Source organism: Diadema antillarum, unplaced genomic scaffold (assembly GCF_040938485.1).
Source record: "Diadema antillarum isolate AM-2024a unplaced genomic scaffold, OU_Dant_1.0 scf00000028, whole genome shotgun sequence".
Taxonomy (NCBI): Eukaryota; Metazoa; Echinodermata; class Echinoidea; order Diadematoida; family Diadematidae; genus Diadema; species Diadema antillarum.
In genome coordinates this window covers 3,746,020-3,763,740 of record NW_027270917.1, presented here as the reverse complement: position 1 = coordinate 3,763,740, position 17,721 = coordinate 3,746,020, and the positions used below count along the sequence as shown (strand labels likewise).

The 17,721-nt window shown below is 40.0% G+C and overlaps 2 protein-coding genes across 2 annotated transcripts in view; one reads left to right on the top strand and one right to left on the bottom strand.

Moving 5' to 3' along the window:
• LOC139736788 (glutathione synthetase-like) overlaps positions 1-1,389 on the bottom strand; it is a 37,903-nt gene extending 36,514 nt beyond the window's left edge. The window contains exon 1 of the mRNA XM_071647461.1: positions 1,353-1,389. The gene's annotated coding sequence lies outside the window, so the exon portion shown is untranslated. The remainder of the gene's footprint in view (positions 1-1,352) is intronic.
• A 148-nt stretch (positions 1,390-1,537) lies between these two features.
• Positions 1,538-4,126, top strand: LOC139735930 (uncharacterized). The gene is made up of 3 exons (XM_071646687.1): positions 1,538-1,552; positions 2,242-2,508; positions 2,642-4,126. The coding sequence occupies exons 1-3, from the start codon at positions 1,538-1,540 to the stop codon at positions 4,124-4,126; spliced, it is 1,767 nt and encodes a 588-aa protein (XP_071502788.1).
• The last annotated feature ends 13,595 nt before the right edge of the window (positions 4,127-17,721 follow it).

Genomic DNA, 17,721 nt, shown 5'->3' with positions numbered 1-17,721 from the left:
CAGGGCCGCGGCTAACTTTGCATGGACAGTGCATTATGGCACAGGTCCGATTACTTTACACCCTTGTTAAACCTTGGGGAAGTGAATATGAACGATATTTGAGCAATGATTGATTCTAGTTTACCATACCGTGGCTTGAAATGCGTGTAGAGGTGTAATGCTGATTTACCCGTGCCCGTAACTTTCCCCCTACTTTCCGCTTTGAAAACTCAGCAGCTTCATCCATACCCCACTCCACTGCACAACACAGACTGCAAACATACACAGCCCAGTCGCTGTATGCACAACCATACACAGCCCAGTCGCTGTACGTACGTAGCGCGACAGGGCTGTACCAGCGGACCTCCAAACACGAAGAGAGTTCAACGATCGCATGCGATCGCTTTGAATTTTAATACTTTAGAATATAAATCATTTTTTTGTCACCTGTCTGGTCGGGCTACGTCTTATGTACACAAAAACTGGCATCTCGTGATTTTGACAGTGATTTATTACACAATAAAATCTTATTCGACTTAGGCACAGTGAATTCAATGCTTTTTCCGTGAAAGTGTTCTCGAAATTTCGACTTAGGCGAGTATTCGACTTACAAAATTCAACTTGTGAGTGAATTAATACACGTAAGTCAATGAGGAAAAATCAGGACTTTTAAAAATCATTGACTTGCACGATTATTCGACATATGCGACTTCAACTTAGGCGAGTTTAACTGTATTTTTTAAATCAGACAATGATTGAATTGAATTGAATTGAATTGAATTGAATTGAATTGAATATGTATTGTTGTCCGCTCATACATCATAACCTCTAGTAGTCTCCTCATCCAGCGGTTCCAACATCAAAACTTTAAAAATTCATATTGTAACTTTTGCATCGATTGTCCGATTTTCTTCAAACTTTCAGTTTCACTGATTGCTGCTTTCACTCAATCCACATTGCTCTTTGGGTTTGCGTTCCCTTTTAAGCTTCAGAACTGTAGGGTGCATCAAGGCTAATCATGACTGACATAAAGACAAAAATAAATCTGATAGACACTACGATACTCAGTAAGCTCTTTTTGAAATTAAATTTACGTTAGATTGAGCTAGGCATACCGGTACTTTTTAATGGATCTCTATCACCGTACACCAAAAGCCAGGAGTGGGACTATCTCATCAACTTTCATGTGATGGGCGGTGGCGTTGCAGTGGCCGGCTTCAACACATGACATTTCATTGAAAACAAATGAAGCTGACATGAAGAGTGCTCAGATTGAGCTTGATCCCTCAAATCAAGCGGCTTGAAAACTGATAAAGCAGTGTCATCCTCTTTAGCTCTAAAACATCATCATTCACACACACTACGGTACTTACGCCGGTATACCGTGTAGAGCGTTCATTCAGGCTCTTGCGTATGGTTGGGGCACCACCTATCGACAGGGCACCTTCCCATCGACACCCAGCGTACGCATGGCTGTTTGCGTACAGAACGAAAATGTACGCGTGGGACTATGCGTAATACGCTATGAAAATGCACTGGCCTGACCAACCGATCCAAAATGAGGCGAAAGCAGGTAAGAATCTGCATTTAATCGTTATTTATTCCGGTAATAACCTAGTTGTTGCTATAAATTGTTCACACTTACGATTGAAATGCGTCAAAGAATTGATTTATGCTGTTATTTCGCCGAATTCTGCAGCATGTCGTCGCTATCCATCGAATTCTGATAGTGACGTAATAATTCTAGTGTATGTCGCTAGCGCCAGCTACGCTGGCTAGTGGTTCAAGTCCATTTTCCGAGTTATTTTAGAAGACGGGGAAAGGAGTCAGTTACGGAAAAAAAAAGAATGCAAATCTGATTTTGATTTTAAAGGAGTTTATGTATGCCTAATAGGTAAAGACTGAGTGATAGATACAATCATAGTTATTTGGTTAAAAATAACATATGGCATTCAGAATCCCGGAATTTGTTCCGTGACCTACTCAACAATACTGGTGACAGAATATTGGTTGACGAAAGGGTGACGAAAGGGTGACGATAGGGCGATGAGAGTGTGGCGAGAGGGTATAATGTGATGAGAGGTTGAGATGTCATTCTGGGGTGACTAGAATTTGTTAGAAAGAGCTTGAACATTGATGAAAAATTGTTTCACGACAGGATATTTGCAAACACACACACACACACACACACACAGGGCAAGAATAATTATTGTTGAAATCTAATGTGATTAACATGAACGTCTGATTTTTCTAATTTTCTAGCCAAATCCCCGACGTCGTCGTCGAAGGAACTACTCATCTCAAAGCTTTGAGAGAGCCCTCGCATTGGTGAAAAAGGGCGTATCAGTGATGAAAGCTGCCTTCAAATGTGGAGTCCCGAGAATCACTCTCCTGGATAGAGTAAATGGGCGCACGCAGAGCAGCAATTTATCCACGAAGCATACAATTTTGACACATGCAGATGAAGCTGCATTGGTTGACCATCTAAAGAAACTAGCATCATATGGATACGGCCTCACCAGAACACAGGTAAATATAATTTCAAACCTAAACTGACAGTCAGTATTTTTATACCAAAATAAACAAACATAAAAACATTATTTGATTTAAGAACTAAACCAAAATTTAATTCCATGTTATTTCTGTCTCTCACTTTCTACAGGTGATTCATCTTGCTACTGACATGGCAGACTCACTAGGAAGACGGCCAATAGAGATGAAAGGCAGACTTCTCTCAAAGAAGTGGTTCCAGCTCTTCATGCGTCGATGGCCTTCTTTGAATCTCACCTCTCCTCGCCGTCTTGAGATGAACCGTGCAAAGGCCACAACAAAGGAAGTGCTCAAAAACTACTTCGGTGAGCTGCAGAGAACCATGCAGAAATATGATCTCCTGGACAAGCCCCAAAACATCTACAACATAGATGAGACAAACTTTAATGCCGATCATAAACCCCCCCAAGTGGTGAGTGACAGAGGTGAAAAAAGATCAAACTCAATAACATCGCATCGGATTGGCACGACAACCATTCTGGCTTGTGGGAGTGCTATCGGCAGAGCACTCCCCCCCTTCTACATCTTCAAGGGGAAACGTAAGATATCTGATCTCATGAATGGTGCACTCCCGGGGTCGCAAATGTGCATGACAGAGAGTGGATGGAGCAATGGTGACGTCTTCAGAAACTACCTAGAACAACATTTTCTGCCATCACTCCCCCCACGACGGGTCAATGAGCACGTCATGATCTTGTACGACGGGCATACATCACATATCTCCATTCCAGTCCTTGAATTTGCCAGAGCTCATCGAATCGTGCTGTTTGTGCTGCCGGCACACACGAGCCACGTTCTACAACCACTAGATGTCGCGTGCTTCGCACCTTTGAAAAGAGCATACAGCACTGAATGTGCTAAGTTCATGCAAACACATCCCGGAGAAATGGTGACCAGATACGACATCGCCCGTCTGTCCTCGTCAGCCTACCTAAGAGCTATGGGACCAGAAAACTTGAAATCGGCATTCAGGAAATCAGGGGTCTGGCCATTGAATCCAAAAGCCGTAGGAATGGAGGAAGCCACAAGACCAAGCTTGTTAGTGACTCCAACAAGAAAGGAAGCAAGCGCCCCACAACATCAGGTCGGACCCATGGGTGACGCCAGACAGACAACACAACAAACGTCTGCAGAAAGCTTTCTGTCGTCAAAAACACCAAGCCCACCCCAGCAGCAGGCAGAAAAGGGGACTCAGAGGAGGGTCACTGTCCACTTCCGGCCATCGGGTGTGTGTGTGTCAGAGGATAGGATCTTCCTCAAGATCTGCAAGGCAAAAAACAAGGGAAAGGAAAGACCCACACAAAAGAAGACATGCCCGACAGATCAACCTGGACCATCAGGAATTTCAACAAAGTCAACAAGGAGGCTCTTTTCCGATCCCTCAGTTACAGACAGCGAGGACATGGAGGAAGATGACAACCCATGCTGTGTTTGCGGGAGGAATACGCCACCACATCCATCGCGGGACCATCTAGAATTCTACTCATGGGTCGCCTGTGACGAGAGTGGATGTTCTCATTGGGTACACCAGAAATACTGCACAGCATCCAACAAAATGTATGGCAAAAATGACACCTACAAATGCCCATGCCATTGAAAAAAAAAGAAAAGATTATCTTGGCATGATAATACATCAGGAGAAATATTGAAAACAGATGTGTTTTGTCTTTTATTTGCACTATGACTCTAATCATCAGTGATCATGACTGTAATTGGTTTTTATGTGTTGAAAGTGCGCTTGTTGATGGTTATGTTTGTTGGCTGTGATCTTACCATGTCAAAGAAATTAATGTATCAAAATAACAAGAGATATAAACAAATTAATGTTTATATCGATCGGCCACACATAATATCAAAATTGCTAAATGAAACATACAAACATATATTCAAAGTGAATAAAGGACAAAAGATATATAACAGCAAAGAATGACATTAACAACTTCACTACATTCCATCAGTTAAAAGGAAGCACTTTATTTTCAAAGGTTAATGGCAGAGGTTTTATTCTCTTTTTTTTGTATAGGTTGAAAAAAAAAGAAATATACTAAATGTATTATCAGATCATAGAACTGATGCAGAAATTTAAATTTCACATCTTATAATAATTTAAACGTCTACAATACAAATAAATGATAAATAACTTCTTAAAAATAAAAATGTAATTGTATTTAAACGAAGAGACAAAGAAAAAAATCATAAACAAGAAAGCAAACTAAACTAAACACAAGTTTACAAACACGGTTCTGTGTGTATGACAGCGAAATGCAATGCACGTGTATTACCTATAGAGGGCGGGGTGTCGATGGCAAGGTTCCCTTTTCAGCCGCGCAAAGAAACCAGACATCGCGTACTGAAACGGCGATATTTCACTACGGAGACTCACAATCATCGGGGCGGTCACGGGATTCGAAACTGCGGTATTTACGGCATATCTGAGGCACGGCTCAGGTAAACTGGTTTTATACTTTTGGAATAAACGAGCTACAGATCCTTAGGGTGTCGATAGGTGGTACCCCCAACCCTACAACATAAAATCCTGAATGTGTAGGTTTAACACGCACCATGCCCCAATCTGTGCCGTCTTAAAAAAAAAAACGCACCCGGGGCACCACGCACACAGCTGGCACCAATAAGGCTGCGTTCACATAGAAGTATACTATTCGGGTATTCGGGCTCGTTTTTCGAGGGCACGCGAATACTAGTAGCTTGAATCGAACGATAGGATTTCCTCACACCGGTTCACATAGGAGGGCACTATTCGAAAGTACCGAATAGCTGCGAAAAGTATAGCAAAGTGGGAATCGAGCTTGTTCGATTTTCTTGCAGCGTATACCGTCTCTCGTTTTGTGAAATAATGACACTTTTGGTCTGGATTTGCCCTTTAGCAAAAATAAGCATGTAGACTGACATTCTGATGCAGTTTAGAAATTATTAATAAGATTTGCTGGGATGTAGGAGGAAGAAATCCTCACTGCATGGGATGGTGAGTTGACGATGCGGGTGATGGTGTACTCGGTGCCCGAATACCGAATACCGAATACCGAATACCGAATACCGAATACCGAATACCGAATACTTCTATGTGAACGCAGCCTTATGGTCCTTAAGTTCGCAGTATATTAGCAGGGAGGTGCTATAAGATATTAGTAAGCACAGCACTCATTTTGGATGACCCATTCAATCTCCTCAATTAAGTACCCCATCGATGAGATTTGGTGGCCTGGAAAAAAAAATATCAAGGAATCCAGTCATATAATTTTTTATAATGAAACAATAGAATATTATACAATTAAATTTTATGATTTTGTTAAAAGCAGTAAAAACACCAAAGAGAAAAACATTCAAAACAGAATTCAGCAAAACATTGAGATCGATCATTTCAAACCATGTTAATCATAACTGTGTGAAAACAGACCAATAAAAAAAAACCCTACCCAATGCATGTATACTAAACCAATGATAATTAATTGTTAGGTCCCATTCAATCCTCAAAACATTGGAATGATGTTTTCTTAGAATCAGATGCAGATAAGGCACGTTATGTACTTTTGAACAAATATGTTTAATACAATAAGAATAATAATCTCTTGTCTTTGTTCATTAGCATTTTCAGTAAGGCTAACTATACAGCCCAGTCGCTGTAAAATCGCACGGCGTCTGGTCGGGCTACATAAGGCGGCGAGTTATAAGAATGGAGGGTAAGCCATATATTATTTGTTTTAGCGGAGAGACATGAATACGTACTTTTTGATCTGGCTTTTTTGGCTGTTCTGTGGCCGGGTGCAGGCCCGTAAGTAGGATATTTATGGGGGGGGGGGTTCAAAATTGGTAGGATTTTTATTGGGGGGGGGGGTCAAATTGGAAATAGTGGACCTTTCTGAGGGAGTTAAGCAACCAAGCGGGATATAATAGGGTCTCACTCTGGAAGGGGTATATTTTGGACCCTGCTCGCTAGCGGGGGGGGGGGGGGGGGGGGGGGGAGTTCCTTCGAACAGGTTACGGGCCTGGGGTGGGGGGTTGAATCTCCCCCCCCCCCCCCCCCCCCCATCTCGGCCGTCGATTGCACTATCGCCGTGAAAATTGGCACATACATTACCTGCTGCGTATATCTGCCAAACAATGAAAAGAAATTGTATTTTCATTTCTTATTTTATATCAATTAATAATGCCGATATATGCATGAAATCATACATTTTGCTCTAAATCAGAAAATAAAGTTCCTAGAATCCTGATATTTTATGAAAACATTTTTGTAACATTCCTAACAATGTAGGGCCTACTTGAAAAAAAATCTCGTATCAAAATTAATTTCTTATGTATTTCTTTGTTTTTCGACCTTTTGCTTTGTCATGTTTTTCTCAAAATTTATATGACAGAACCTATTTCAAGCATAATTATGCTAAAATCAATTGATTTCAGCCAATGAAAGTGAAAATGATCATAAATGTCTTTATCAATAAGGTGAGAAAACTCCATTTGCATAGACTTTATACACAAAATCACGTTTTTGCGCCATTTTTTGTCTAAGCACGTATAAAAGGCCTTGCAGCGTCGTAAGGGCATACCCGATTTTCGGGAAAATGGTGTCATAAGATGTGAGAGACTTGAAAGTAAAAGGTCAGCGAGCGGCGCGGTCAAAAAATTTCGCGCGGCGGAATGGTCGTGGAAAATTTCATGGGGTGGGGAGGGGGGGTTGATTCAACCCCCAGGTTTTTAGGGGTTCAAAGATAAAAGTACATTGAAAGTGTCGATATTAATATCTCTGAAATTAGAATCTCGATCAATATTGAAATCGAGAATATCAATGGAAAATGAATGTTCTTATATGAATATACGTTACCTTGAGAGTGTCTGGTGAAAAACTGGTGGGAAGAGGTGACTCCAAAATGTCAACTATTGGAGGCACCAAGGCCCATAGAGGTTAACCCCAAACTACAAATTAGGCAAAGTATATTTTGTTTTGTATTATTTGGATAAAGATTTAAAACAAATAAAGGGGAAATAACGAGAAGAGCCGCGTGACGGATACGATATTGTGGAGGGATCCTGAGCGTTTGTACGACGCAGCCACCATGGCCACGTGATGTCAGAATTGTCTTCTTTTTTTTTTTTACTTTTCACAAACTTGGAGTGACAAACATGCCAAAATTCTGAAATAGTTGGAAATATATCACGTGTGGCTCTTTCAACGGAGGAGGAAATTTTTGTTCCAAAATATAATAAACAAAATACTTTGTTGTGTGCGTCCATCAGTGAATTATACTATTTTGGAGTCACCTCTGCCCATGGTTTTAACCAGAAACTCGAAATTATACGCAGAATATATGTTTCAAGTTTATTTTTTATTTTTATAAAAAGAAAGAAAGAAAATGGGACAGTTCAAGCTGGTATCAAATCAAACAATCCTATATAAACAAGGTAAAATAAAACGATATTCAGTTGTTTTAACCTATGCTAATAAGATGTCTCTATTTAAAAGCTCATGTTTACATTTTGGATCAAAATTTCAAAAAAAAATGAGGCAAGAAGTCGTGTGGTGGAGCGATAATGAGGAGGGATCCAATAGGGACTGTAACAATGTAGGGCCTGATGTAACAATTTATTGATTTGTGACATTATGTCACAAAATAGGTAACTATCTCGAAAATTGTCTTTAAAAAGTGGCGTCATTTTCCAAGTGGTAGTTCATGAAGTGTTTAACATGCCAACGTTCTGAAGTAGTTGAAAATACCCATGTAATTACAGGGGCCGCGTAAGCACGGGTGGGGGCCTACCCCCCCCCCCCCCCCCCCCCATTAAGCACTTGGCCTATTTAGTCCATGGGCCAGGCCAGATATTGGTACCATCTGAGGTGGCAAAACCTTTTTGGTGTCATTTTGTTTGTCGGGCATAGATATGCTTATCAAGCTATGATAGCATTTCCAAATGAGTAGCTTAGTCATAGTAAATGAATTTTTAACCAATTTGGTCTCGTTGTTATATCCCTATACTTCTGAATCGAAACTAACCGCCATACAAAGAAGAGCACTGTCTTCTGTATGTTCCATAGAGCTGTAAAATGCAGCTCTATGGTATGTTCACAGGTGTTCTGTTGTAAACGCGGTGCGCTTAGTCTTTATTCAAGGCAGCGAAGGGAATATCCAAAGGTTATGATGTCCACAGCGCTTAGTCTTTATTCTAGACGGCGAAGGGAATATCCAAAGCGTATGATACAGTGTATATCCTTTTATCTAAAAACAACAACAACAACAACAAAAGCAATTCCTAGTGAATTTTACCGTATTTTTCAATCATTTGTATATCATTTTCCGGTGAAAACGCTACGGTGAAAACGCTGATACCACGCCAATGTCGCTTTATTTCCCTCCAACAATATAAGATAATGCAAAAACAATGTACCGGTACACTACGATACATTATAATGAATGATATTGTAAATGAACAGATTGATTTTTGTTTAAAACTGATGTATTTGTTGATAGGGTAGTATAAAAACAGTATAGATAATCCCTTTTATGAGGAACTTTAGATATGATAAGGGTACATTGGTCTAGATAAAGAACTAAGCGCACCGCGTGACAGCTGTGGACATCATAACCCTTTGGATATTCCCTTCGCTGCCTTGAATAAAGACTAAGCGCACCGCGTTTACAACAGAACACCTGTGGACATTATACAGAAGGCAGTGCTCTTCTTTGTATAGCGGTTTAGTTTCGATTCAGAAGTATAGGGATATAAATACGAGACCAAATTGGTTAAAAATTCATTTATTATGACTAAGCTACTCATTTGGAATTGCTATCATAGCTTGATAAGCATATCTATACCCGACAAACAAAATGACACCAAAAAGGTTGTGCCACCTCAGATGGTACCAACAACCCATCTTTCGGGTCTTGGCCCATGGACTAATTAACCACTTCTGTGCCAATGAGTCAAATGTGCACAAATTCACACACTATACCTATGGACAGAAAATACATGTGGCATGCCGAGTGTTAAAAAGGGGAAAGCGAAGAAATAATTGAAAACTTAACTTAACAATTAACAACAATACAGCTGTACTTGATATTTGGTCGATTGGCCCTATTTTCCTGGGGACAGGGCTATCAATCTACTCTTGAAAAAAAAAGTCATGCACTGCTGGTATACAGGCACAACACTCTCAAGAAAGCGAGTCACAGGATTTTATTTGCGTAGAAATGACCATCTAGCTGCTTTAGTATAATAGCGTCTGTCATGTCTGTGGAACAGCTTATGTGAATACCCTCTTGGTTTTGCTTTGTTGGATTTGATTTATTTTCACATTCACAAAGATCAGATACATATTCAATACACATTTCTAAGTTACAATACAAAGAATAACAGGGATAATGATTTAAAATGATAAAATAACATTACACCATTCGATAAACATAAGCAATAGTAGTGTGCAGTAAACATATACAAAACATGTAAATAAATACATAGTATAATCAAATATACTTTGCCGTGAGAGTTTCTGGTAAAAACCATGGACCGCGGTAACTCCAAAGGAACTATACATTGAGGGGCGCAGCCCCGAAGTGTATAGTTCCTTTCGGAGGCACCGAGGTCTGCAGTTTTAACCAGGAACTCGAAATTAGGCAAAGTATACAGGCCTATATTTATTTATATTTTTGATTTTTTTAAAGAAAAAAAAGGCCAGAAGTCGTTTCACGAATGCCATGTTGTAAAGGGACCCTACACTGACACTAATAAGAAGTTGGGCATGGTGTCAGAGCCGCTTTGTGAAGCTACTCGAAAATATTTTAACATTTTATTTTCACAGAGTGACGGTATACGGAGCAGTGCGCACAGTCAGAATTGCTTTGTGACGTCACAATTGCTTCCTTAGAATTGCTTTGTGACATCATTTTGCAACTAGTACTTCTTGGAGAGCCAAATATGCCAGCATTTTGGTGAAGCCCTTTCAACCAATCACATAGAAGACAAATGTTTGATCCAAAATATAATACTCATTATATATATATATATATATATACTCATTATATAATACTCGTTATATTTTGGATCAAAAAATGCTCCTCTATGGTGATTGGTTGAAAAAGCTTCATATTCTCATGGTCGGACATCCGGGTATTTTGCGTGTCACGGGGTCATGGATAGCGTTGGAGTGAAAACAAACCACTCGCGTGAGCCTGGAGTGAACGCTGTACGTGTTTTCTGCCGGGGCGCCCCGCGAGCATAGCGCTAGCGCAAGCTGTACTGCTGTAGCTGTGCGGGCGGCAGGATTAGGCCCTAAGCCTACCCTGAATTAGGCCTTACCCTAAGCCTACTACAGTACTAACGTTAGGCCTGTAGCCCTACCTGAAGTTTCTATGAGGTAAAGTAAGCGTAGATATCGGGGTAGGGCCTACTCAAAGAGGTTCTACTGCACATCTGGCCATTTTGTCGGGTCGTTGATCCAGAGTCCTGCCGCGATTTCATACGGGCACAGGTCCAGTCCGACTGCCTTCAACTTGGCAAAATACCGAGACCGATCGATCGACAGGATCCAGATTATTAGAATATTGCTGGCAAGACATGGTGCATGTATCTCATGAATGATGGCACAAATGACAAAATGAATAATGAAAAACAGTCGATCCCCATGATGTCTGCGTAGAGTTGCACATAAATTATACGCGTCGCACATGCACAGCATGCAGTATGCGCATTATGCAGGCTTAGCGCTTGCAAGCTGTTTGTTTTCACTCCAGTCAACCGGAAGTGACGTGTAGCCGACCGCAAGAATAGGGATTTTTAACTGTCAATTTGTTTGACACTCAGTGAAGAAGGCCCTACTGTTTGCAAAATGACGTCATTTCTATGACGACATTTTGCAAATAGTACACTATTTGCAAAATGAAGTCACAAGACTTTGTGTCGTCACCGAAACAAATTTGACTCTACGAAGTAATTTTGACATTGCGCATTACTTCGTACCGTCTCTATATATGTGAAATGTATGCTTTAGATTTCTAACAAAACAATTGTGACGTCATAACGCAATTCTGACATGTGCACACATTGCTCTCCACCGTAACTCTCTGAAATGTAACATTTACGAACAAGACAATTTATTGTAACATCACAAAGCAGTTCTGACACTGGCGTGCGGTTCTTCAGAGGGTCAGTGTAAATTATAGATAGGGTCCCTTCATAACACAACATCGCATCCATGACACGTCTTCTTTTTTCCATTTCCCCCTTTTTCGTCTCAATTTTTGATCCAAAATACACATTGTATAAAGCAAACTGCACTTTGCCTAATATAAAAATTCTGTTCAAAACTAAAGGCCCCAATGCCTTCAAGAGAACCATTCACTTCGAGGCTGCGGCCGTCAGTGAATAATTCTTTTGGAGTCACCTCTGCTCATAGTTAAACTCTCAAAGCAAAGTATATATATCTATTTGTATATTATTTCAGTAATAAGTAATTTAATGCACTTGACCAACATCGTGGAAATGGATAGAGCCCCTTACATATTTTGAAGAGGTTATGAAAAACGTATTTTTACTATTCAGGAACTTGTATGCATCGAGAAGATGTTAACGAAATCTTTTCGAAGCTTCCGTCCTAATAACTCTTCTCTGTCTGAGCCATCGAGTCTTGACCCCCCCCCCCCCCCAAAAAAAAAAAAAAGAAGAAGAAGAAGTTAAATTCCGTGGTCTCTGAATCCTAAGCATTCTTAACAAACCACTTGTGGATTCCATACATATGCATATACTTTGTCTTGTGGGTTTTTGGTTAAAACTATGGGCAAAGGTTACTTTCCGGGGTGACTTTGAAAGAACTTTTCACTGAGGGTGTAGCCTCGAAACGAATACAGAGCAGTTCTTTTGGAGGCACCGAGGCCTATAACTTTAACCGAAACGCGAAAGTAGGCAAAGTGTATTCGTTTTATATTTTGGATCAAAAAATTAAACAAAAGAAGGGGAAATGCAATTTTTTCCAAGTTTGAGTGTAATCGTGAAGGGACAATGATCATCAATTCGAATGTCTCGATCACTGAATGGCTGAGATTTGTTAATGAAAGTGGTCAAATTAACAGGTCAGCCTGTAAGACTGCAGGTTTGTATTTTGGGGGTTTCTTCGAACATTTGATTTTTATGGTTCATAACCTTTAACATGACCACTCTGTCGGTAACTTGGTCACTCCAAAGAAGGCTAACCCATTATCCATTTTTCCTCTCCTCATATTCAAGAAATGGTTTGTCGCTGCGAGAAAGTGTTGAATATGAATAGACAAAATGTACTGTGTGGGTTATGGCTTTTGTGAGAGTGATAAGTTATCGGACAGGTGGCCATGTTAAAGGTTATGGACCATAAAATGTAGAACTTCAACACTTAGGGAGACAGATATTCTGACACTCAAACCTGCAGTCGTGCAAGCTGGCCTTATTTATTTGCCCACTCTATGATGGACAGCGTCTCAGTGAGACATTCATTGTTCCTTCATGTGACACTCAATTTGAAGAAGTGCAACTTGTCTTTGTCTTAAAAGTTCATGCGCTCAGTCATGCAATTGTCAACCTAGGGCCTAATTAGTATAAGAGCAGGCTTACTTCTTTCCTCACAACATTGCGCTCTCCATCCCAGCAAATATATGTTTTCAGAACGTTTCCTAAACATTTTGAGGTTCCGAACGTCTTCGTATAAAATAGACGTTTTTAAAACGTACATATAACGTCAAAGATGGAACTTAGAATTTACCGCAAAGCACAGTTTTTTTTCTTGAACACGTCTAAAAAATGGAAGTTACAAAACGTTTTTTATATGTCTGCTACGTCTTCGTCATATATCTATAAACGTCCACAAATTGTTTTTATCAGGTCTGCTACGTCGACTTCGTCTGTTAATGAACGTTTGAAAAACTTTTTATTTGGTCCGCTACGTCTTCGTCATTGGTTTCTTCATCATGAATATTCATGCATATTATTTTCTGATTTCGAAAAGTGTAATATGATATTTGTGAGTGAAAGCCGAATAAATGATGATTATGATAATAATAAGAAGAAGAAAATTTAAAATTTGAAAACTAGTGGAAATACTTGTAAATAAAAGACATTGAATTCTAAAGTATTTATGCTGGCTTCAAACTTTCTGTGTTAAAAATTGTACCTGTATACGTTATTGTTCATTTCAAATTGTGTTATGAAGCGGTATTTTCATATAATTATGTTAAGAGGCCTAATTAAGGTATGTGTGGTTCAAGTTATTTTTAGTATCCATGTCTTCATGCATTACATCATCTTTGCCGGTATATAAAAGAATGTGATACATCAACTGGGAATAGGATGTAGTAGCCTAGCGCTGCCTAGGTATTATACGTGGTATAGGACACTAGGAACAGGTTAGGATATCAATGATTATATAGGATAAGGATTAGGATATATTAATCCTAGATTTTGCTTGTATAACCTCATAACTATGTGTTTTTTTAATGCCCAATAAAATATAAACAGCCGTTCTTTAAAGGTTTTCTGGACGTTCTAAACGGATATGAAAGGTTCTCTAAACGTTCTGGAAAGGGTATTGATTTTTTTTTAAAGACGTTCTTAAAACGTTTTATAAACGTTCTGACGGTTTTCTTGACGTCCGCAGAACGTCCACAGAACGTTTTGAATATTTTTGATTGGCGTCTATGACCCCGTCTACAGTGCGAGGCTCGGCCGCGGCTCGGCCGCGGCCGAGCCCACCTTCATTTCGGTGTAAACGCGCAAAAGGCCAAATGCGAGGCCAAAATTGGCCGCGCATTTGGCCACGCTCTGGAGGTGGTCTCGGCCGCGGCCGAGCCGCGGCCGAGCCCGGCCTTTTCTCAGTGTAAGGGCGGACGTCCACTTGGGCGCGGACAAGCCCAGGAAGGGTTGCGGAAGCAAATTTTATTATTTCGGCATCCTGTCCGCGACAGACGCGGAATAACTTTGTGAATCGGCTTGTCTTGGGACATTCCTAGGACTGTCCGCGGACTGACTGCGGACATTCCTAGGAATCACTCCGGAAGAGCGCGAAATACCTCGGAATATGCTAATCGTAGCCGGGCAGCGCGGAAACATTATAGGATTACACCAGGAATGAACGCGGACAATCAGGATGCCTTCCGGACAACACAAGTTAGGCATGCGGACAAACTGCGGACAATACCAGGAAAATGGAAAGGTATAAATTTGGCGCTGACTTTGACTTTTCCTCATTTGACTGCTAGCCGTCATTGATGCTCCTTGTTGTGCTTCCGCAGTAGCTGCTGATATTATATTAATATGATCGGTCAATATCATTTGATAAATGTGACCACCAAAAGTCGAAGAATAGGATTGTCTGCATGTCGGGTGACGACTCATTTCTTTTTTTAATTTGTCTCATCTTTTCTCTGCCTACAGTCAAATGGATGATATTCGCAAACTTTTTGAACCATATATATATATATATATATATACACAATATACATAAAAATGTAAATGTATATACATATATTTATTTATATATAATCATGTTGATAAGGTAGTCCACGTGTGGGCAAGATAAAAAGATAAGTAACAAAACTGCAACAAAGTTCATGCTGTATTCACCAACGATTTATTTCTTCACAAGAAGTAAACCGTTGGTGAAATTAGCATGAACTTTGTAAAGTTCATGCTGTATTCACTAACGGTTTATTTCTTCACAAGAAATAAACCGTTGGTGAATACAGCATGAACTTTGTTGCAGTTTTGTTACTTATATATATATATATATATATATATATATACATATATATTCTTTATTCCCTTTTCTTAGACCTGTGCTTTATCCATCGTGAAGTATATACATGTTTTGTCTGATACTTCTGTAGAGCATGCCAAAATGATTCTATTCATTAAATTTGTTTTTCTTTCTCTCATTTTTACCCTTGTGCATCTCTAACCCTCTCTTATTTTGATCACTTTTGAACATTTTCAAGTCCGAGAATTTTCTTTTTCATGCTTAGAGCTTACTAGCCTATTGTCAATGAAGTGTAAAAATGGGGAAATATTTTTAACCTACTTTAATTTACTTTTTTTTTTGGGGGGGGGGTTCAGCTGGGCTGTCAAATTGGACAATCGAGTTTATTTGCAACTAAAACAAAAAGAGAAGAAAAATTATTAGGTAATAACAACTACGAAAATCATTCAGGTAAAGAAAATTTCTGAAATTATTTGTGATGCTTAATGTGTACTTAAATCTATACACTCAGCAAAAAAAAAAAAAAACAAAAAAGAAAGACAGAAATTTAACACTTTTTCGAGTTCATGATCTATTGCTTTTTCTCTCATTTCACTTGAATTTTGAAGTGACAGAAAATATCTTCATTTTCCTCCATCATCTTTAGCTTTCATAGTTATTTTGGGCTTCAAAGATATTACATTGTAATGAGACCACAGGTATATCTTTGCAATTGAATTCATGCTTTTTAGTGTGATGAATTTGTCTTTTGTTCTAATATGTTGTATCATTAGAAAGCATTTACGTATGAATAACAACTTGTTCATGTTTATACAATACATTAACATTTAGCCAAAAATTCTATGCTTTATTTTCTGAGTGTACTTCCACTTACTTTTGTGATTTTTCAGCTGGGCTGTCACATGGGACAACCTATAGTTTGTTTGCAAATAAAATACGAAAACAACATAAAGGAAAATATACTATAGTAAGTAATAGGAACCAGGAAAGTCACTCAGATGAAAAATGATTTCTGAAAAGATCAAATCAAAACAAACTTACTAGGAAGTTAGGGGCTGATTTCACTTCTTTCTGGTTGCCTTTGGCACAATCTCTAACCTTCTTCTTTGCCTTCTGGGACGGAAATTCCTTAGATTTACCTGTTCTTCATCACTAGACGAAAAGTGTGCTTGTGATGGGAATATTTGCATGGGGGCCTCGCCTCCCTTCTTGCTCATTTTGCGTTTCATTGGCATGACGCTCGCGGAAAGTGTCGACATTTTCGTGTCTGGATCACAAAATTTCCGCATCGGTTCCGGACACTTGCATATATAGATCCGCATCGGCTCCGCGCTGTCCTAAAGCATTCCTGGTGTCTTCCGCTTTCATTCGGGAAGCTTCCCCACACCGCGGGATTCTTTCCGGAGCGTGTGCGGAAGGAGCGGAAGGGTTCCGGACAAGCGGGACATCCTTAGGACATCGTCAAGACAAGTCGCCGAAGGTGTCAGGAAGTTCATTTCCGCGTCCAAATTTTGGTCTCGATCAAAATTTGGACGCGGAAATTTTTCTCTCTCCCGAAGGTGCGGAACGCCCGGACATGTTTAGGACAGTGAGCGGACACGTTCAGGAACGTGCGGACAGGTTCCCGAAGGAGTGCGGAATACCAAATTTGCATTCCGGGGCTTGTCCGCGTCTTGTCCGCGCCCTAGTGGACGCCTGGTCTAAACGTAAACTGGGCCAAATGCGAGGCCAATTTTAGTCTGGCTTCCAAACCCTCTCCCTGTACTATTTCGCTATTCAGGATATTAACCCCCTAAACGTCGAAAACTAGCATAGTTTTAGGTGGTTTTGTCCTGCAAAGGATTTTTTCCTTCGGCAAAGGCTTTTGCCCGAACGGCAATTTCGTCGCCACGGAATTCAGTTGGCAAAGGGTCTGAAAACCAGACAAAATTGCGTTTGTTTACAAGTAGAGCGCCACTGCACTACGCCAAAATATTGAAAGGTTATCAAAAGCGCGGCCGAGCCCGGCAGTGTAAACTGACAAAATTGCGGGGCTCGGCCTCGCAATTGAGGTAGGGCTCGACCGCGGCTCGGCCCAGCCCCGCACTGTAAACGGGGTCTTTAACATTCAAAAGGTTTTCTGCAGGTCCTTAAAAATTCTGAAAGGTTTTTTTGTTGGTTTTTTAAACGTTTAAAAACGGTTTTATAACGTCCATTTGAAACGTTTTAAATACGTCGAAAACTTTTCACAAAAAGACGTTCTGGAAACGTTTTGACAAAATTCCCAAACAACGAACTTGGAACGTTTCAAGAACGTTCAGAAAACGTCCAAATGTTAGCTGTCATGGGATATACAATGTAGCTGACAATTACGAAATACAGTATTCCTCTAAAGTTGGATTACCGTGTTTATAGTTATACTTTATACACACTGTATGTGAATGTTTTGGGAAATGAACAGAATTGAATTGAAGTTGGGGGGGGGG

Coding starts and splice junctions, on each gene's coding strand:
- LOC139735930 (XM_071646687.1), top strand. Junction 2,509..2,641: donor ACGGCCTCACCAGAACACAG/GTAAATATAATT, acceptor CACTTTCTACAG/GTGATTCATCTTGCTACTGA.